This window comes from Camelus ferus, chromosome 2 (genome assembly GCF_009834535.1).
Source record: "Camelus ferus isolate YT-003-E chromosome 2, BCGSAC_Cfer_1.0, whole genome shotgun sequence".
In the NCBI taxonomy this organism is placed as follows: domain Eukaryota; kingdom Metazoa; phylum Chordata; class Mammalia; order Artiodactyla; family Camelidae; genus Camelus; species Camelus ferus.
In genome coordinates, this window is record NC_045697.1 from 104,069,659 (window position 1) to 104,093,190 (window position 23,532).

General features: G+C 36.4%; 1 protein-coding gene across 3 annotated transcripts in view; it reads right to left on the reverse strand.

Annotated features, from left to right (window-relative positions):
• TTC29 (tetratricopeptide repeat domain 29) overlaps positions 1-23,532 on the reverse strand; it is a 724,023-nt gene that overhangs the window by 124,084 nt on the left and 576,407 nt on the right. For all 3 annotated transcript variants that reach the window (XM_032464537.1, XM_032464547.1, XM_032464557.1), the window contains 2 exons: positions 10,201-10,413; positions 3,796-3,881 (listed from right to left, as the gene is read on the reverse strand). In XM_032464537.1, the coding sequence (XP_032320428.1) occupies positions 3,796-3,881; positions 10,201-10,413 (299 nt within the window). The remainder of the gene's footprint in view (positions 1-3,795; positions 3,882-10,200; positions 10,414-23,532) is intronic.

Consider the following 23,532-nt stretch of genomic DNA (forward strand, 5'->3'; position numbering starts at 1 on the left):
TGGTACTTTTTTCCTGACTCCTGTTTTACAGCTGCTGCCTTCTCAGTTTTGCTCTTGGCACCTTGTATCCAGACAGGACAATGGATCCTTCATTCGCCCCTCAGCTCTGTCCGCGAGTCTGGCTCAAGTTTTATGCTTAGTTCCTGCGAGCCCTCAGTTGTGGGTGAGCGGTGTTCCAAAAAGGCAACAATATTCTGCCTCAAGCAAGACCTAGGCTCTGAAGAAAGCCCCTAGTTCTTCCCACCTGCAAAGTCTACTCTTGATGGTAGTAGGGAGCCGAGTCCTGGAATATGGCCAGCCTGGTTTTCCAAAGCCTCCACCCTGGCTGGAGAGGTAAAGGACAAGAATGAACCAACCTTGACTCTAACCAAGGTACCTTCCTAGGGGAGGGCGGTTGAGATCTCACTGGAAATATCTGCAAGGAGTTCTTTCATTCCAGCGCAAAACCTGGGGTAGGAGGCAGAAGGATTGTGTTCATGTCTGTCTTTTAGACACACTCAGCTCAGTTTCCTTAGCTTATATGCCATCATCTATTCCTGGTTTTCCTCTGCCTCCTTGGATACACTGCTTATTCTTCTTTGTAACTCCGTCACCCAGCTTGGCCCTACAACTTTTTCATTCATCACTATCAACTGACTACTTCCCTCCATCGTCACTACTACTGCTAAAGCCCAGAGACTTGGTTAGGTTAGTGTAAAAATAATAAAAGCTAATAATTATCAAAAGTTTATTCTACACCAGGAAGGCACTCTTTTAAAACTTTATATAAATTAGCTTTTTAAATTGCCCTATGTATTAGATTCCTAAAACTGAAGTATCAAGGCAAATTCAATGGCTTAAAAATAAGGGAATTGATTGTTTCATAGCTTTGAAGGCTATTCTGAAATTGAAGGATTGGTAAGACCGTGTTCTCTCTGGGGTAGGATCAATCCTTCCTGCCTCTTCAAGCTCCTAGTGGCTCTAGGCATCCCTTGATTTGTGGCACTGCAGCTCCAGTCTCTACCGCCATCTTCACGTGGACTTGTCCTCCGTGTGAGTGTCTTCTTGTCTTCTGTCTGTATCAGACCTCCTTCTGCCTTTTTCTTATAAGAATCTTTGTCATTGGATTTAGAACCCACCCCAATTATCTAGCAGAATAATCACCTCATCTCAAGATCCTTAACTTAATTACATCGGCAAAGACCCTTTTTCTAATGTAAAATTCACAGGTTCCAGGGATTAGAAAGTGGACAACTCTTTTTAAGGCCACCATTAAACACCCCAAAAGCAGAGTACTTAGTAGTCCACTGTATAGATGAGGCAACTGAGACTTAAGAGAGTTTAAGGGACTTGCCCAAGGTCACATAATTCATATGAATGGGAGATTCACATTTGGTTTATGGCCTCCTTACCTCCAGAAAAACAATTTCAATACTTTTCTGAAAGGAAAATTTTGTTACTTGGATGTCAAGTATTGCTTCTTCAATCCATTCATGCTAGACTATCCTGTACCACTAACGTTATCTTCCAAAACGAGTTTAGACCCAGTGCCTGGAATGCCGTCTGTCATGCAGAAGATACTCAAAAAACAATTGGGAGTAAATTAATGAGATCTTGTCACCAGCCTCATCAAAGTCATCCAAAATCCCACACTGCTTAAAAAATGAGCTTCATACTCTTCAACAAAGCATTCCAGACCCTCCAACCTTCTAAAAGATTAAAAATACAATCTTGGAATGAATACAGCTTTTCTAAGAATGTCCAGAAGTCATACAAGAAGTTGATAAATTTGGCCACATACATAATTAAAAGCTCAGGGTGGAAAAATTTCATAATAAGATCAAAAAGCAATGGCCAGGAAAAATATTAATAACACGTATTATATATATATGCTTACTTTCCTAAAGATAGAAATAGCTCATGAAAAAGCAGGCACTTTCATTTATTGTTGTAGGAATGTAAAACTGTGAAGCTTCTTTGAAGAGAAGATTAAGAATAAAAATAAATTTATTTTTAAATTCATCTGGTCTCTGACACAGAATTTCTACCTCTAGGAATTTATTCTGTAGCGCATCTCTCACTTTGGCACAAAGCCGTTCAATGCTACAACCTTGGTGATAAAAACTGATCAGAAATGACCTAAATGCCCACCAACAGGAGATGGTTAAATCCATTATGGCGCAACTATACCATGGGATATCATGAGTAGCTTTTAAAACGAGGCATCTCAGTATATGCGTTAGTATGGAAGGAGTTAGCTCAAGGTGCAGAACAGTGTGTATAAAATGCTACCATTCTGTAAACAACAAAATGGACACCTGTGTATGTGCTTATATGCCCTGCATATATAAGAATATTTTTGGAAGGATAAACCAGAAACTTGTAACTATATTTGCCTTTGAGAAAAGAACTGTGAGAATGAGTATAAAGGTGGAAGGAAGATTTACTTTTCAGTGTAAACACTATTGTATTTGCTTGAATTTATTTTGCCATGTGCTTGCTATGGGCACATGAGAGAGAGAATTTATCAGCTAGTTTTGACCTGATTTTCCTACTTGATCTCCTATATCTTCATCTTGCACATGACAATTCATTGCTTCTCAAACACACTGATTACATTCATGTTGAATGAGTGTATGTGTGTGTGTCTAATATTCTATCATCCTTGACTCTCATACCTTCTCCCAGTAGAAATCCTGCCACTCAAAAGCTCTTTCATGAAACCTCCCTGATCTTCAGTGTTGGAACTAACCACTCTTACTTCTGCACTCAGAAAACCCCTGCTCATCCTGCTTTGAATTATAGTTGTTTACAAGTTGGCCACCTTCATTAAATTAGCTCCTAAAGGGAAGTGTGCATCTTGTTGGACTCTCTGTTTCTCATGGTACCTGGAACACAGCTTTGCTAAATGCATACCATTAACTTAAAAATATTAAGCAGAAGAGTCATCTGGGAAGACCTAAGTTTCCTATGATGACCCAATGTTCAGAGTGATAGAGGAAAACTATCTAGCTCAATTATAGGAATGCTACTTAGCATGAACATCTGAAAGAGCAAATAAGGGATCTTCAAAGCTGAACAAGAAGTCAATACTCTGCATCAAATAGGATTATTACATGAGATGTATGTGAAATGAACTAGGAAGCTACACTTGCAATATATTAGAGGTAAGAGAAGAATGAAAGAAAAATAATTTCCATTGTAATATGGGAAAGATAGTACTTGACATATTTTTGTTTGTTTGTTTTTAAGTCAAACACACCAAGCTTGGTCATAAAATAGGCAAACACTGATTTTTACCATGAAGCAGGCTGCTTCTCAGATTGAGACCAGCAATGCCCTACACCTTTGCTGCCCTCCCTCCCCCCACCCCGCCAATACAAATGAAAGGTCCATAGCTACGCAATTCACTCTATTGCTTATTGACCACAATCTTTTCTATGAAAAATCTCACAAATCATAAGTTTACTATATTTTTTTCTTTTACTATTTACTTTTTGCTGTCATTTAAACCCACTTCCTCTTGTCCTTGGTGATGTATATGGGAGTTGGGGGGGTGTCACTTTACTCCACGTAGTTAATTTTCATATATCCTAAAGCACTTCATGGTATTTGATTATACATGATCTTCTATAAACAATAAGACCAATTTATTAATGCTTCTAGAATATTGCTATTCTGCTTTAGTCTCTATAAATAAGTACCCTGATATCAGACCCATCCCACTTCCACTGGCCTTGTAACAACATACAATAAAATCAATATAATGAAATAAAAATTCATAGTGGCAGCGATGAAAAGTCTACTTGAACTTACTGTTAATGCTGTTTCATGCTCTCCAGCAGCCAAGTGCGCTAAGCCCAAGTAATAGCAAGCTTCTCCTTCCATCTTTTTGTCATTTCCTAAAGTCAAAGTGTAGAAGAATTATTATGGTATTAAAGAAATTGGTGTATTACAACCAACAGGATTTTTGCTTTTTAAGACAATAGGAAGTTATTATAAGAAAGTCTACGACTTATATCAACAATCCCTGAAACCTAGCTGTGTACTGATCAAAAGGCTAATGTTAATACGATTTACCTGGACCACAGATGTTAGAGAAAAGTGCATTAGCAGTACAATTATGAGGAGTTTCTCTCTACATACACAACCTAGTATTATCACTTTGACATTCATATATAATTTCTATACTGATCCACCCTGTGAATCCTGTAGTCATCCAGCACAGCTGTTAGTACATGCATGAAATAATTGGTAAAGAGTATCAACCTTGCCTGGTGCACCAACACTCATACACAGACTGACATCCACTCAGTCTCTAACAGGGCTGATAATTGGCAAATTAAGTAACTGTTGTTTTGATTAGGTTCAATTTTAAAGCTATTGGTTAAAACTTGGGTGAGAAGGACTGACAGAGCTTGGCTTCCTGGTACAAAATTCCATGCACATTTTGAAATCCAAACATATTGTTCTTTGCTAACGACTGGCAATGCTTTTCACCGCCTTTTCACAATGAATTTAGCCTAATTTCTATGTAATGTGTTTTATCCATGGGAATTATCAAATTCTTCTTTCCAAAATCAAAATGTATAAATATATAACATGGTTCAACAAGACAAACATCATACCATCCAATAAGTACATTATTTATTTATGTTTAATATACTAAATATAACATACAAATCTAATATACATACAAGAACCACTGAAGGGTCTTACATTTAAAAAGAATACTATCCTTTATCTACTTTTGGAAGTCTTTGGCTTTTAATGTTACCTAACTCCTGGCTAAGGCAAATGCTGACAGATCCACCCTCCATTTTGATCTCTGGAAAGTAAGCATCCTTAGATTTCTGAACTCTGCATCCCCACCTTGACGGATGTCAGCAGGACCTTGCAATTCTCCATGCTGCATTCACTCTCAGCATTCAATGAGTCACCACTTGTGAAGCAATGGCTCAATGGGAAGACTGTGGGGAAACAGGATGGCAAATGCCAGTGACAGTATTTATTTTCTTCTCTGCAACTTCATCTGTTGCAGAGAATTATACCCTCAAGATCTCATGTCAGTAGGGTTGATGATGCTAGTGATTCAGTCTGGGGATTTTAACCCTTACTTTTTCTCTGCTATAGGTTGAAGGTTTATGAGTGCTGGGGATAAGACTAGGACTAGGGAAGGGACAGAAAAGGGGTAGAAAAGAGAATAAATGCCTCTTTTTAAAAATAAGAAGCACCTTTTCACTTTTAAAAACTTAAAAAAGAGAGAGAGAAGTGTTAACTAAACCCAAAGCAAACAGATGGAAGGAAATAATAAAGACTAGAGAGGAAATAAGTAGAGAATAGAAAAAAAATAGAGGATATCAACAAAACCAAAAGTTGGTTCATTAAAAGGTCAATAAAATTGGCAGACCTTTGGCTAGACTGAACAAGGGGAAAAAAAGAGAAAGTCCTCAAATAATGAAAACCAGGGATGAATGATGGCAATCACTACAGTCCTTACAGAAATAAAAATGCTTCTTAAAAAGGACTGTTATGGACAATGGTATACCAACAAATTAGATACAGTAGATGAAATGGAAAAATTGCTAGAAACATACAAACTACTGACATTGACTCAAGAAGACATAGACAATGTGAATAGACCCACAACAAGTAAAGAGCTTGAGTTAGAAATCAAAATACTTTCCACATACAAAAAAACCCCAGGCCCAGATAGGTCCACTGGCGAATTCTACCAAATATTAAAATAATAATCAGCACCAATCCTTCACAGACTTTACAAAAAATTATAAGAAAATACTTCCCAAATAATTCTATGAAACCAATATTATTTGACATCAAACCACCAAAGAAATCACAAGAAAAGAAAACTACAAATAATAGTCAAGTATCCATTATGAATATAGACACAAAAATTCTCAACAAAATATTAGCAAATTCAACCCAGTAACATATAAGAAAGATTATACACCAGGATCAAGCTGGATTTATCCCAAGAATGTAAGGTTGATTCAACATATGCAGGTCAATCCATGTGATATATCGTATTAACAGAAAGGACAAAAACTGCATGATCATCTCAATGGATGCAGAAAAAAATTTGACAAAATTCAATCCCTTTTTATGATAAAAACCCTCAACAAATTCAGAGTAGAAGGTAACTTCTTCAACCTGTTAAAAAGTATCAACAAAAACCCCACAGCTAACATCACACTTAATGGTAAAAGGCTAAAAGTTTTGCCCTAAGATCAGGAAGAAGACAAAGATGTCCTTTGACACCAATTCTGTTTAAAACCTACATGCTTTATTATTGGGTTTAACAAAGATAGGCAATAGTGGAAAAATAACTAAACAATGCAGGGAGGTTAAAGGAAGTTGAGGATTTTTATTAACAAGATCTGTTTGTACAGAATTCTCTTGTCTTTGGCTCCCAAAGAATGTTTCTTTTCTCATGATACAGGGCATCCTGCACATGGGAGTTTTAATTTCCCATTTTCAGGAATAAAAGGGAGATTAGAATGGGCTTCTTGCCTCTTGTTTTTCAAGTACCTTAAGCTCAAAGTACTTATGCCATAGTGGCATTTGGGGTGGTATAGTCTGTCACCCTTCAGCATCAAGAGCGGAAAGAAATAAGTAAAAGTATACTTGCAGATGACATGATCTTATATATAGAAAATCCTAAAGAATCCACAAAAAATTCAAAGCTAATAAATGAGCTTATCAAGGTTGCAAGATACAAGATCAATATACAAAAGTTGATTTTATTTCTACACCCAATGAACAGTTTGAAAATGAAAGAAAAATTTAATTTTCAACAGCATTAAAAAGAATAAAATATTAGAAATAAAATTATAAAAACAAGAGCAAGGTATATACACTGAAAGCTATAAAACATCCTTAAAAGAAATTAAATAAATGAACAGAAAACCCATATTCATGAATTGGGAGACTTAATGTTAAGATAGCAATATTCCCTAAACTGATTGACAGGTTCAATGCAATCCCTATCGAAATCCCACCTGTCCTTTTTGGAGAAATGGACAGACTAACTCTAACATTCATGTGGGAATATAAGCAATGCAGAGTAGCCAAAGCAATACTGAAAAAGAACAATCCTGGATGACTCAAATTCCACAATTTTAAAACTTACTACAAAACTAAAATAAACAAGAATGTGTGATAGTGGAATAAGGACAGATATGAGGCTCACCACAGTAGAATTAAGAGTCCAGAAAACAACCCTCACATTTACAATCAATTTTTAAAAAAGTCCCAAGATAGTTTATTGAGAAAGAATAGCATTTTCAACAACTGGTACTGGGACAATTGGACATCCACATGCAAAACATGAAGTTGGACCCTCCTTACACCACACACACACACACACACACACACACACACACACACACACACACACACACACACACACACAGAGTCTTAAAAATAGATCATAGACCTAAATATAGGAGTTAAAACTATAAAACTCTTAGAATAAAATGTAGGAGTAAATCTTCATGAATTTGGGTTTGTGGAAGTGTTCTTAGTTATGACACTGAAAGCACAAACAACAAAAGAAAAAATAGGTTATTTTGAACTTTATCAAATTGAAAACTTCTGCTTCAGTGGATTCCATCAGAAAGCAAAAATAAAATCTGATGTTTTCAAATCATTAATCTGATGAATGACTTGTATGTAGAGTATATAGAATATTCTTACAACTCAATAATAAAAAGACAACCCAATTAAAATGGGCAAAGACTCTGAATAGGCATTTCTGCAAAGAAGATACACAAATGGCATAAGCACATGAAAAGATGTTCAACATCATTAAACAACAGGGAAATGTAAAATGAATCTACAGTGATTATCACTTTATACCTACTAAGATGACTATACTAAAAAGAGAGTAGTAAGTGCTGGTGAGGAAGTGTCTAAACTGAAATCCTTACACATTGTTGATGGGAATGCAAGATGGGGCAGTGCCTTTAGAAAACTCTTTGCCAGTCCCTCAATAAGTTAAACATAGAGTTACCATGTGACCCAGCAATTCCACTTCTAGGTATACAACAAAAGGAACTGAAAACTTGTACACGAATGTTCATAGTAGCTTTATTTGTAACAGACAAAAGGTAGGAACAACATAAATGCCCATCAACTGATGAATGGATAGAGAAAATGTGATACACCCATACAAGAGTGTGCTAATTGGCCATAAAAATGAATCAAGTAGTGATGCATGCTACAAGATGAATGAACCTTGAAATCTCATGATGCTACGTGAGAGAAGCTGGACACAAAAGGACACACATAATATGACTCCATTTGCGTAAACTATCCAGAGGAGGTAAATCCAAAGAGATAGAAAGTAGATAAATGGTTGCTAGGAGAGAGGAAGGAAGTTATGGGGAATGACTTCTAGTGAATACGGGGTTAGTGTTCATCATTGTACAACTTTGTGAATATGTTAAACATCAATGGTGATTAAAATAAGAAAATAATAGAATAGAGTCATGAGACTGCTGTACGGCTGGTGCTACCCTTGTGCAATACACCGATGTGCCCAAACAAAGGAGCTGGCCCACAGTGGATGTCAGTACTCCTTAAGTAATATGTAAACCAATGTGGGAGGCAGACCTTATCCACGCAGTCATCAGCTTGCTGCTTCAGGTTCCCTGACCACAGTAGGAGATAACAGGGAAAAGGGATGCTCTGTCCCAGAGCATTTCAGTTGCTCTCAGAGCTCTGTAAAATATTGTGTGATCCCTTAACCTATGTACTTTCTTGTATGAAAAATATGGAGACAAATATTTATCGGTTTTAAAAAATACTAAAAATTACGACAGCATGAGAAGTACGTTTTATCCTATTGTCTCTGTCCTTTGGAAAGTGAGAGATGCTCTCAGAAAGAAGACTGCCTGGCAGGCTCTAACTGTTGGGAGAGACCCTAGGAATCTCGCTTTCTTTGTGATCTGCCTTACAATTTAGCACATATGAACCTAAAGTGAAATACATTTTCCTAATTGATACATTGCTTTACATTAAACTGCCACAGAACTTTTCACTTGACTCAGGTTAGCTGCTGAAACTGATCTCAGAGCTAACTATTTATGCCAGTGTGTGCCCCTTTGGAGAAGGTACTAAATCACTCTTCACTCAAAAGCAGTTTGTTCAATGGGATACGTCTTTCAGTGGGGGCGATTTCCTATGGGTATTTCAACTAATATTATTTTACAAAGTAATAGAGAGAATAAGCTAAGATTTTACTTTCACCCTTTAAAAAAATTGAAATCAAATCCAAAAAAATCAGTCCTGTTTACTCCAATAAAGCCATTTGTTACTCAGTAAAACAATCCATTAAATATATCCACAAGCTAATCAACTTTAGTTGAAGAGCATAACTTCCAGTTTTTCTCCTTCACAAAAAGGCTACTCTATTAATAAATTACTATGAGATAACAAAATATCCTTTCATTTCACAAAGTAAAACTTATGAGTATATGTTCCAAATTTTTTCTTTATATTTTTTACATATGCAAATGATACAGAATATTAAGGATGTGACCAGCTCTCACAAAAACGTTTTCTCTGCTTTAAGTGTGCATCCAAATCACCTGGGAATCTTGCAAACCTTCAGATTCTGATGCAGTCGATCTGGGGTGGGGCCTGAGAGGCTGAATTTTTTATAAGCTTCCTGGTGATGCTCATGCTGCCACTCTGAAGGTCACACACTGTGACAGTCAAGGGTCTAAAATATATTTAAGTTCTAACTTTCTGTTATCCCTAACTAAATATTTATCATAGCCTCTCTGTTACCTGACAATATGGAATTGACAAACAGTGAAAGGTCTCTCAGATTGTTAGAAACATATGACCTTAAGCACACACACACACACACACACACACACACAACACACAACACACACACACTCTTAACTTTTGCAAATGACCTTACCTTCTCATTAGGGGTTTATTGTTTTATAACATTACTCCCAGAGGGTTGCAATTTTGGAGATAAAGCTTTCAAGAAACTAATGGATTTCTCATTGTCAGCACTAAGGCACCTCTGTTTTACAGTGAAATTTGAAAGGATATTGATGGCATTTGTCTCTGCATTTCATAGGAAATAATCACCCAAACACTTGACGATTTTTACTTCCCTCTTGGGAGAAGCAGTGTCTGCCCATTAAAGGCAGCAATGAGAGAGTGCTCTTTTCTACCCACCTTCTTTGGCTATTTCAGAAGCTTTTATTAGAATTCTGATGGCCTGTTTGTATTCTTTATTTTCCAGCATTTTGTCTGAGAGTAATCTGTAGGTCCTCAGGAGACTCTCGCAGGCCAACAAGTTGAGAAAGTGGCCTGTCTCGTCTTGCCATATCCGCCCTTGCGTCAATTGATGGAAGGCTTCATAATGCTCCGCCGCTTCCAGAAGCTGACCTGAAGAATAAAAGCCATTCATAAACGCAAACCACAGGCCAGAACATATTTTCAATTATTTTGCATACATCTTGCGCTTTACTACAAAAGGCAGGGGAACTAAGGACTGCAGTCAAGTATTTCTAAGGCTGAAGAAGTGGAGCAAGGAGCTATCTCAAGTTGGACCACAGATTCAGCACTGATTTTGGTTGGACACCTGCTAGAGGGATATACCGGGACTAGTCGAAATTGATGAGAATTGCCCATCTTTAGAGATGGTCCAGCAATAATTATTAGCAATCATATTAACTAATATTTATTTATCATTATACATATACAAGGCACTGTGCTGTGTGTTTTACATGTATTTCTCACTTTTAATCTTCAAATTAGTCCTACAGAATAGGGATTGTTATGATTCTACTTTCTAGGAGAGTTAGGTTAAGAATTTTGCCCACGATTGCATGTCTAGTGGCCTAGTAGATCCGGGCAGTCTGATGCCAGAGCCCGTGCTCTAAACCACTGTCCTCCACTGCTTTCCCAACAGACAGCGATTCTTCATTCTCAAGGAGAATTCAGGTATATTGAGAAAGGATGTATCTGCTACAAACTGCAAATTTAAATATCATGGATCTTTAAATCACTTCTCAAAGTTTGACTGAAATTTGCAAACAGGCATCTGTATACCCTGTTTAATTTTAAATAATTAAAATGTGACTTAACTGCTTTTCTGAATTACATGTTATAATATAGTCCAAAATATATCTTCTCAAAGCCAAAATTCTAAATTAACGTTGTCATGGAATTCCTTGAAATGTGAGCAGTCACACTTTGGGGAGAGTAGTTCGCAGTTCCATGCTGTAGATTGTTTTACTTGTGAGTTGCCTTGTGGAAATGCTTACAAAATCCTGTAATGTGAATTCTCTTTCATGGTATTGGAGTTACCTAACTGTAATTAACTGGGAAAGCACTTACATCTAGGCATCCCAACAGTAGTAGTTAAGAGTGAGTACAGGCTCCAAGCAGACAGCCTAAGCTCCTATACCAGCTTTATCCTTTTTGCTGTTTAGCCTCAGGCTCATTACTACCCTCTCTGTGCCTGAGTTTAATTCTTTTGCAGATAGGGTTATAGTATAATCACTTAAGGTGTTACTGTGAGAAATGAATTAATACATGCTCAATGTCTGATACAGAGTAGGCACTCAAAGAACACAGCTACTGGTATCAGTTAGCATAGTGATCATATTTTTTAAAAATCCACAGGCCAGTTGAAATACAGCCACTATTTTTCCTTTCTTTAAATACAACATATTCCTCCTGCAGAATATGTACTTGAGTCCTTATGACAATATTATCATGACTGATTAAGTTAATTTATGTAGTCCATACAAGGCTCAGTGTATTTCCTCAAATAGGATGCATTGGCTATTATAAGTTGGACATGCTAGGATACTACAGCCATTGCCATGACTATTGCATATAATTTCTCCCAATTTTTGCACTGAATTAGCTATCAAAATAAATATTCAAAAAGTACGCATAAATAAAAATAGTATTTTCAAAGGAACACAACAAACAGAGGTGTATGATCATCAAATAATCCGTACAAAAATTCAGTAAAGAGCTGAAAAACAAATTTCTTCTGTATAGCACAGGGAATTATATTCAGTATCTTGTAATAACACTTAGTGAAAAAGAATGTGAAAATAAATATATGTATGTATATGCATGACTGGGACATTATGCTGTACACCAAAAATTGACACACTGTAACTGACTGTACTTCAATTAAAAAAAAAAAATTCAGGAAAGACATGGCCAGTCTTAGCCCCATGCAGAAGGAAGGCATACTGACAAAGATTCATAGAGAGAGGGAGGTGTGTGCTGCTGAGCTGTTTATGAACTTGTGCTATGAAATTTTCACGTGATAAAAGACTACAAAGCTGTAAGTATTATAGGAGAATATTTCATTACATGGACAGGTGCTTATGATAAGTGAAAATACTGAAAAACATCAGAAACGTGGACAAAGCATTATCAGTGTTATATGGGCGATGGGTGGTTTCTTTTCTACTTTTCTTTTTTTCTTTCTGATTATCGGCATTTTCTAATGTTTCTAGCATCAACATATGCTCATTTTGTAAAAAAAAGAAATATATAACAGAAACTATTTTTTAAAATAATGCCCCATCCTTTTTCATTTTGCTACAAATACTCAAGGTGGAAGTTCACTGTCTATCCTCACATTTAATTGACAATTTTTCTCTTACCTCCTACAAGAGCTGGCATAGTTTTTCACCTCTCTCCTGCAGCACCTCTCAGCAGAAACACCTTTCTCCAAATAACCATGACCCTCGTTTCTTTTTAAAAATTCGAATGATGCATTGAAGTATATGTGTGTTATATGTTATGTTTCCTCTGTTAACTATATTTCTGCCTGTAAAGTATAGCTCTGCATCCCTGGGAAGATGTATATGAGAGTTTTTTTCTTTTGCCAGCATCCATCTATTCATAAAATACAGATACATATTTCTCTTTCGCCATATGAATAGAGACGGGTGGATACAGGGAACTGTGAATAAACAAGATAGTCCCAGAAAAAATTGGGACTATAAGGAGACTAGGAAAGGGCTAATGGCATCTGTGGTCACACACAGTAACCATATGGAAAGAGGGTCCAAAGGTGTGTTATAAAATAACAGAGTCACTAAGAATTCCAGGAGGAGAGCCAGGAGATGAAGCTCTGGATAACCCAACTAATTACAATGAGATGCAAATAAGGTATAATGATGTAAATAGTATCTGAGAACTGATAGCCGTGTCCAAGATTTGATTCACATGGGGGAAAGGGAGGTAAGGGGAGGGGAGGGTAGAAAGCGGGGAAAGGAGAGGTGGAGGAAATGAGGAGTGGGCTGGAGGTGGGGAAGGGGGGAGAAGGGTGGGGACCAAGTCTCTGTATTCCAAATAAGCCAGACTTTTCTCTGTGTTAGGGATGCCATTAGGCCTCCTGGAATGAGGTAAGAGAGGTTCTTGGGACATTCATTTCAGTCGGCTACTATGGAAGGGGGCCTTGGAATGACTGAGAAATAGTCTTTGCAGTTGAGTTTGATTTTTGGCTTGAGCACTGGGGACTGGTATTAGTACACTGCTTAGTTCATGGTTATTAGGCAAAGTTCAGCTCTCAGAAGGACCTGCTTGAGGTCTGCCATGAGGAAGGAGCCTAGTCCAAGGTGCTCCGGTAAAAGGAACAAGGACCTAGTCTTTCCTGAAGCCCTACTGGGTACTAATCAAAATGCCCGATATATGATCTTATTTAACCTTCCCCAAACTGGTAAATACAATTTTTATTCTTACACCAAAGAGGAAACTGAGGCTCACAGACATCAAATGACTCAAATTGATTAAAAAAAAAAAGGTGCTTGTTTAGGATTTAAACCTCGGATCACCAAAACCCCATACAGCTTGGTTCTACCACATCAGGTACCAGTCAAGAAGCTTAGGTGGAATAAGTTGCATTCTCTGGACACAAATCTCTCAAGTTATACACAACGCTTGAGTTATGTGATTTCTAGTCTCTTCCAGTTCTATAATTCTGTGACTCTACTCAGGCGATCACAAGAACCTCCAACATAAAAGAACAGATACTAGCCAGTGATGCGCTTCTGATTGGTCTTTCTGAAGGAGTCTGATATACCACCAGTTTTGCAGCCTACGGCAAAGTTCCCCACTTTAACCTGACCTGTGAGGTGACATCCATGGGAAGGGGGCACCTAGAATGACTCAGTGCCCCATACCAGGTCACCTGTGGTCACATCCAGCTCTTTGTGGTTTCATGTCCCCTTCCTTAACCACTTTGCCACAGATGAGGTCCCTGGGAATACTGATCAGCACTGATTTAAACCAAAATCCCTACTCAGAGGAAGTAGAGCTTTCCATTGCCTCTGAGCTGTAGGGGATCATTTCTAAAATTATTTGGTGGCAAATAGGTCAGTAAATAAGCCAGCAAGGGTCGGTCCAAATAAGCACACAAATGGCTTGGCTACAATTTCTAAAGGCTGGTCAGAATCTGAAAGAACATATTATAATATGGCATAATATTTGATTAGAAAATATTAAAATATATCTATACTATGAAGAGAGCATAGTAATTTAAATATGCAAGGATTTCCCTTTAAGCATGATTAACAATGAAATAACTTCCATCCAATTTATATTTCCAACTGTGAATAGGATTTTAAAGATTCTCTTACTTCCTCAGTAATGGCTGATATCCATATTAAGACTGGATATTTATTAAGACATGATGCCTCCTGGTTTTACCTGAAATTTTTAAATTTCATATGCCTGAGATATTATAAAAAGTCATCAATCTAGTGATCATTTTGACAAAGCTAAATGTAAATATAAATTAAGATCATAGATCAGATTTCCAAATTTGGCTCATAGCTTCCCTTTAGATCTTCTTCAGCATGTTCCTATGTTTTGTGCCCTTTGTTACCAGGTAAACTTTAATATATCAGAACCAGGCAAGATTTCCAGATTCCACTATCAATCTCATTGAAGGACAAGTGCCTAGATAACTTTCCTTCTCTGGACTTCTCAAGTGTTACCATTATTTTTCACTGAGAAAGAGAGCAGAGAAAAGAAGAATGATTATATCAAAGTTTCACAAAAATACAAGTTTACTGAAAACAGAAAAGAGAAGGCCTTGGGCACATTCACAGATGCAAAAAGTCTCCTGAGGGCACCTGACCTTTATCTTGTTGCACCAAGAATTATCAGCAAATCTTCATTATCCCTATGAATAACAAAGATCACAGGAGTAGCTGTGACAAGGAAGACATACCAACTATTGTTCAGCTAAGTACCTGAAATGCATGATTCTATGCTAAGCAAAATTCTAGAGAATTCACTAATATTTCAAGTGAATCAAGGAAGAAAATGGAGCCAAGATGTTTTGTGGGAGTGACTGAAGGTGGCATTCCACCAATACCAGCAGTAATCAATTTTTCTCAATAACATCAGGTAGCACCAGAAAACACATCTTAAAAGACACACACAGTGATTGTATAAAACAATCATTTTTCACAATTATACAATGATTGTGTAAAACAAGAATCCAGGTATGAATAGAAGAGGCTTAAGCCTCAAGTTTTTTGTTTTGTTTCATTTTTTTAAATTATATTTTAAAATTATATGACATCTACATGAACAATAAGGACGTTGGCATGCATTGATAGTTTTTCACCTAAAACAAAGTGTACTTTTAAAATAAAACTATTACATAGGAGTTTCACTTTAACTAAAGCCCATATAAACAAGACATCCAGCCATGTATTAAAAAATACAAACAAAACCCAAACAATGTTGTGAACTGCAGAATGCTTGGTAGGGTGTTAAGACAAACACTATGTAGAGAAAATAAGATTTCATACATTTGGGTATCGCCCAAATTGTAGCTTACCCCTCTTCCCTGTACATCTCTGAAAGTTTACAGATATTTGTTGTATCACAGCAGATGTCTAGAACAAATATTAAGCAAAGGAGAATGTATATGATCTCTCCCATTTTAGTTTTTTTTTTTTTTAAAGTAGGAAGATTGACTAGATATTAACACAAATGGGTTTAAATGTGAAGCTGCCATAAAAGCAGGAACATAAATGTAATTCTCCCAGCCGCTATTTTGATGCACATTTTTGATTCCATGAATATTTTATGAAATGGCCCAAACTAAAGCCATATAACATTCCTGCATTACTGATGCTTGCGCCCGTAAGCTACGAACATTAGAGGCATGATTGAGTGCATTAAAATGAACTCATTCAGCAGTGCATTGATTACTTGAAGGGGGAGGGAAAAGAAAAAAGGAAAAAGAAAAAAAGAAAGAAGTTGCTCCACTTAAGAAAACAGCACACAAATCTAAAGTTTGCAATATAATAAGGGTGAAGGCAAGTTTGAAATAAAATAATATTTCACAAATAAAGTATGACTGTTTAAATCTGACATTAATTAGACAAGGTGTTAATTATGTCCAAAGATGCTCCGATATTGTTCAGGTAATTTAAAATGTCACAATCTAAGATGCACGGGCTGGCCTGCTTTAGCTCCACGCATCAGCAGTTCTGAAAGTAGATAATTATTTCCTTTTCTATCAACTTGTACATTTGCCAGTAAAAATAATGCTACAGAAACAATTGCATGAAAATAATTTGACAGGTCCATAAAGCCTATTTCTTCAGCAGCACTGGTATAAGTCATAAGCATATTTAGTTGTAAACTGTGCAGATTTGTTGAAGAATTTAAGGCAATATTCCACTTTGGTTTAAAACAACAACCTAAAGGAACAATAAAGCTTTATGTATATTGTATTACATTTTAATCTGGAGCTACTGGACATCTTTGGCAGTAAGTTACTGTTCTGTACAATGTAGACATAAAATCTGCTAGAAGCAATATTGAACAGCAGCAAAATGAGAAAAATGTTATGGCCCTTTTGTAAAAACAAAGACATTGCTTTCCATTTCCGTTTAACTGCAAACAATTTATATTATCTTTAGGTTTTTACATTCAATTATGATAATTATAACGGCACTATACATGCGGAAATATTAAGGGCTTGTCATACTTCCCAATGGAAACTATCACTTTCAGAGGTTTGCCTCTCGTCAGGGGAGACTTGTTCAGTACTATCACCCACTGCACACCACTGCAAAATGGAATGCCGGAAAACAGATTTTGTTTCTGTAACTCAGGAGCATCCCTAATGAACTGGGGAGAAAATGTGCCTGTACCTTTTGAGCAGCTACTTTGGGACACTTAGAAGAAATTTAAGGTGCTATTTACAAAATGAAATCCTTCATTATTTTGAGCAAAGATTTCAGATGGACATTATAGGAACGCTACTCTTATTCTGTTAAAGAGGATAGGTCACTAAACGAGACAATGAAAAGGATCATAGGAAGACAGGAAGGCAGGTGTGGGGAAAACTCACCAAGGGCTTTATCCCCAGTGTTGGCAATACTAGTAAGTTAATTTTTAAATTCCAGAAAATTTTCCTGGACCTCTAAAATATTCTGGAAGGGCTGTTATTAATTGCCATTGTTTTAAAAAATTTCACATCATTTATCTTTTAATTTGGTTTATTTATTTATTTTATTATTATCTTTTTTAACAGAGGTACTGGGGATTGAACCCAGGACCTCCTGCATGCTAAGCAGACACTCTACCACTGAGCTATACCCTCCCCCTCTAATTGTTGTTGTTTCTGATTTTCAATAGCTGAATTGTGGTCAGTGATGGAAACGGTGCCCAGACTTGACTGCTCCGTGTCATAATAAACCTCAGACAGTAGTTTCCCTCCAAGTGTTTTCTGAGGATTAAGCATGAGTCAGCTTTGCTCTTAAGTGTTCATAATTGGCAGTATCAAAATTACTCAAATAATTTTCAAAAAGGTAAAACACTTGTATAATGTATAAAAAATAGGAAATTAATACTAGCCATTAAAAAGCTTATAGAGCTTTCCACCTCATCTTAAAATAATAAGTAAAAAGTGTTGACAAGCATAAAAATCTGAGGAGAAATAAAGTCAATACTGACATTAGATCAACTAATGAATTATATTGCTCTGGACTTAATCAATAACGTAGTTCTTGCTTTAAGTATACATTGCTCATGATTTTAAATAGACCACGTTCTGACTGTATATCCTGTATGTTTATATGAGCAAAGAGGAAGGTGTAGAGCATATATACCGAAATACTAGTATTGCTCCTCTTATCAAGGAAGATGGAGGTAAATGTGAAGGGTATTAATTTTCCCTTATACATCATTGTTTTGATTGATAATAAGCAGATGATAATTTTGAATATTAAAAAACCTAACTTTTGAATATTAAAAAACTGTTTGAATATAAAAAACCTAGCCAGAAAGAGAAAGAAAAATGACATATGATATCACCTATACGGGGAACCTCAACAAAAAGGATACAAATGAACTACTTATTATTTATAACTTAGATGATTGATTTTTTTGAATATGTGTAAGCACATTTGACTGTCCTTTACGATTGGATTACTGCATTTTGTTGATTCTTATTTTGTGGTTGGCTTTATTCCTTTGATAACTTTGTAAGTTTAAAAAGCTAAAGCTCTAAACTGTTCTTAGAAACAATGAAGAGTACATATATGTAAATTTTTTTAAATGTGCAGTATATTGTATATACGTATTTACATGCAATATATTGTATATGTGCAGTCAAATGGAATCAATTTTACTTAATAAAACTGAAAAATGAAAAAAAACCCTAACTAACTGTAAGTAATCATTTTAGGTGAGTATAGGGTGAGAAAAATAATATTAGTGGAGTACTTACTATGTGCCTGGAATGACAGTAGCTGATATATATACACATGTATAGATATATATATGAATTTATGTTTTATTCAAAAAGTTTTATTTTTATTGAGGTATAGTTGATTTATAATATTACATTAGTTTCAGTTCAAAATAATTCAAAATTTTTGTAGATAATTTATATAGTACAGTACAGATAATAGGCTGTATTTTCTGTGTTATACAATATATCCTTGTGGCTTATTTATTCTATATATAGTAGTTTGTACCTCTTCATCCCCTACCCCTATCTTGCCCCTCCCTGCTTCCATCTCCCCACTGGTAACCACTACTTTGTTCTCTGTATCTGTGAGTCTGTTTCTGTTTTGTTATCTTCATTCGTTGGTTTTATTTTTTTTTCAATTCCACATATAAGTGATAATGGTATCTGCATTTTAGGGATGAAGAAAATGAGCCTTAGGGATTCTCTTGCCTAAATTCACATACCAAGTAGGTGGCAGAGCTGATGCCTAAAGCTCGTGATGGCTTTACTTGGTCAAAGTGTGACCCCTTTTGGAAACTGTCCAAAGTTTGACTTAAAGGTAGAGACCAAGGTTGAACCTCAAACACCATGATGTAACTGGACCATTCCCACCCTTCCTTTGAGAAACAAGGAGAAGCAAGCCAACCTCAGGGTGTGGCTGTAAGGGGCATTCAAACAGCTGTAGGGGAACCCTGCGGTGTGCCTGGGGCTTTGTGGATGCTCAGTAACTCTTCATGCTGTTTTATCTTTTTTTTTTTTTTTTAGGTTTGCCATTTGGAGCCATATCTGGATGGGCCTGTTATATGGAATGCTTCAAAGCTGAAATAATATGGAACAGTGTCATTTATTCAAATTTAAAGACACTAGTTTTAAGACACTAGTTGGAAACAGCACCCTTCATCCAGCATTCACCCAACAGCCCTGTCACTCTCGGTCAGTGGTACCTCTGAGGAGCTATTTCTGGGGAGGTGCCTCTTCTCAGAGAGTCAGAGGAAACACTGCCTCCAGAACAGTTTATTCAGTGGGGCAAGAACTGCAGGCTCAGGGTAGCGATTCAAGATCTCCTTGCAAAGCTTTGAAAAACAGAAACCTGCTGCAGAGCAGGCACCTCTGAACGAGACTTCCTCTCCCTGCTACTCGTTAAGCAGTAAATAATTAAAACACCCTGAAAAAGACAGGTAAAATACAAGCAGCCATGTCAGTAACACAGACATGAAAGAGAAGGGGAAGAAAATGAATTTTAAAAAAAGGCCAGGAAATAATTCATTTGAAGCTCTAATAAAGTTTCATTTGCAGTCTTGTTTAAAGATATATCAGACTTTAGGGATGTAACCTAATTACATTTTTATTCTAAGTTCCATTCAAAGATCTTGGACTTTGATTCTTTTACACAGATCAAACATGGAATAATTTTCTTGTGGCTATCAATACTTAAAAAGGATCTCTTCATTAAATACTATAAGGTCTTAGGAACGTGTACACATAGTAGATGGAGAATAAACTGACATGCCCTGAAAAGTGACAATTAATTTATGTCGAAATAGCAATGCTAATTCACTTAACTTCTGGAAAAAAAGAACAAAACCTTTTTAACTATTACATCCGCTTTCATTCAGATAGAAAGTGACTCAGTTTCTAATACTGATCAAATCGGATGCACCTTAGAAAATGTATGCTGGTGCCCACTTTTAAATCCATTCTTGGAAATTTACCCAGAAAAATGAAGTAATGGAAGGAGGAAGCCTTGAAATCATGCAGAGATTCAAGGGGAGATGCTTTCAACAAACCTACAGTCAGCCCCAGAGCCTTAGTGATGGGTGGATGTGTTACAGTAATTAGTGTTCATACTTAGAAACTTTCTGGATTGGCTTTATTTTATATTGTTACTAAGAAACCTGAATGGAATAATATGTTTTCTCTTCAGAGAATCTTTTTGAAAAGTTTCCTTCAAACGGATTTCTAAGATGCTAAATTAGAAGCAGTTTAGAAGTGGGTGGCAACAAACAAATAGGATTTTTTTTTTTTTTTGACTATTAAGAGAAAAAAAAAACTGTTCCCAGTGAATGGGGAGAGTTGTACTAGAGGTGAGAGTAGGCAGAGCAAAGTCACTTGGCCTTAAAGAGTCCAGTATGAACTCCAGGGTCATGATTCAGCAGCAAACGTTGGAAAGGCTTTGTTGGGGCTGTTTTTTGTTTGTTTTCCCCCCTTCAGAATAGCCACAGTGTCCACCAGTGAATCTGTTTTCAAGGATAAACACTGCATGTGATGTCCTTTGGCCGTTCCAGTGCTATTTTTTCTTGCAGTGGTCTGTATGTAAGGAGGCTTCGTGGTTACAAATTTTAAAATATGATAGTAATTTAAATAGAAAATAAAGGTCGTTTAAAACCAAAAATAACCATATTATGCTTGTCAAAATCTATTAACAGCAAATAACAAAGATGTTATTGTCTTACCACTGTTTGATACATGAATAAAACACTAGGTTTAGAAAGACAAAAGAAAAATTTAAATTTTTGTTATATTTAAGATGACCAATTCCTCCCAGTTTGCCAAGACTTCTTTTTGTTCCTATCCCATAAGTCTTGAGTCCCAGGAACTCCCTCAGACTCAGGCAAATTGGGGTGACTGGTCACCCTAATCCTGACCCAAAATACAAACGAATTCTGAAAATATAATTGAGTAAATTACGTAAGTGGTATTTAGCAAAAGTATAATGCAATATAGGCTTTACGTATTTTATGGGCCAAAGTATTACATCAGCATGAATGAAGCACTCCATGGAAAAATCTGAACAATTACTGACAATGACATTAGTCAATCAATCAAAATGTTTTTGTTTTGGTCAAGTATCATTCTACTCCTTTTCTACCCATGTATATCTTTTAGACAATTATAAAGAGATTACTATAATTATTTTGTTTATCTAAATTGTTTTATTAGAATTATCTTCCATATTAAATATTTTCATAACTTTAAATATTTATCATTAGCATTATAAAAGGCTGCATAATATTTCTTTGGGGGGGAATGTATACTTTAATCATATGTCTAGTGCTTGGATATTTAGATTATTTCTCCATTATAAATAATGCTTCAATTAACACCTTAATGTATTTTTCTATATTTAAATTATTTTTAATTTCTAGAAGTGAAATTAATAGATAAAAATGTATGAGATGTTTTGTCATTGCTGTGCATTGCCGTGTTACTTTCCAAAACTATTTAAATGATTCACATTATTACCAGCAATACACAGAAGCATTATTTTAAAGAACCAAGATTGTTTTGTTTTTGTATTTTAGGAAGTTTGAATGGTATTTCACAATTATTCAAATTGATTTTTTTTAGAGAAGTTAGTTATTTTCCTAGATATTTATTACATAACACTTTTCCTTTTTTGGCAAATTATCTGTTTGTATCCTTTTTCTATTAATTACAGTGGTCTTAACATTTTCCTTCCCAATTGATGTATGCTTTACATAGAATACAGCTACTAATTCTTTATAGCATGTGTTATTTATACAAAGTTGTTTTTTTCTCCTTTCTCCGATCCCCTGCCCTATATCTGACTACTGCCTCTTCTGCTGTCATGTCTAGAAGTCATCCTTTCCATCTATTCAGCCAGCAGACCAGCCCACTCTCCCTCCCAGTCTTAGTGCCTCCTACATCTTCCCCTGCTTCTAGGTTATCCCACCCACAATTATTGGACAGCCTGACTCATACATGGATTTCATGGCATGAAGAAAAGCCCCGTTATAAAGGCACCCAAGGCTGCCTGTCCCCAGCGCATTCAGTTGGCTAATCATTTTCTCTTCCATCTTCTTTTCCATGTTGGCAAGGCCCTGTCTATAGTATTAGCCTTCACAGAGATAGTTTTCTTAGAGAACCATCCTTTATGTGCATAATCTGGAGGGGCTAAAAGGGGAGTGGAGATTAAGTCATGAGGGGGTCACGTCACCAGTAAGCCCTGATGGAATGGGATTCTTACTGTGCATTACATGGGAATCTCAGGGGGATGGGGATGGGGGAAGGACCATGGAGGCAATGGTTGGACAAGTTAGGCAAATGACAGAGGACACAGAAAAGAAGATACCATGTTTTGTTATTCACAGTTTTGTCAGGACCAGTTTTATTTCAGAAGCCTTTTCTTGTCACAATTTAAATAAAAATAAATCAAGGAAAAATAAACCCAGAAGGTCAACCTTGTGAGGCGTTGGCTGACCAAACCTTTGTATAGGGAGGTAGCATTGGGTACTGGGGAGGACACTGAATCTAAGATCTGAAGACACAGGGTCGCATCTTAGTCTTGACATGCTTTAGTTGATATTTAACCTCTCAGAATTCCTTTTTTCTGGAATAATATCACCTACCTCATTCATGAGGAAAAGCACTGTATGTATATAAATTTATACTATGAATATTTTTGTATACGTGGCTGCCATTACGTACGTTGCAGATACATCTGATTTGTTCTACGTCTGTCTAAATGGCAGCTGAATCAGTGTGTAGGGCCATGTACCTATAGAGATAGTCCATGTGTATTTGTGCTGAGTGTGACACAGAGAGGGGAAAGGGAGCTGATGTGGACGTGGAATTTTGGATCCAAGTCTTGCACCTGCTACTAACAAACTATGTGGCCACGGCAAAATCCTTTCATTACTCTGTTTCAGCTTAGGGTCTGGACTAGATGGCTTCTAAGACCCAAAACAGCTCTAAAATTCATTCATCTAAAAGAACTAAACAACAAATTCTCAGCTCATTTTTAA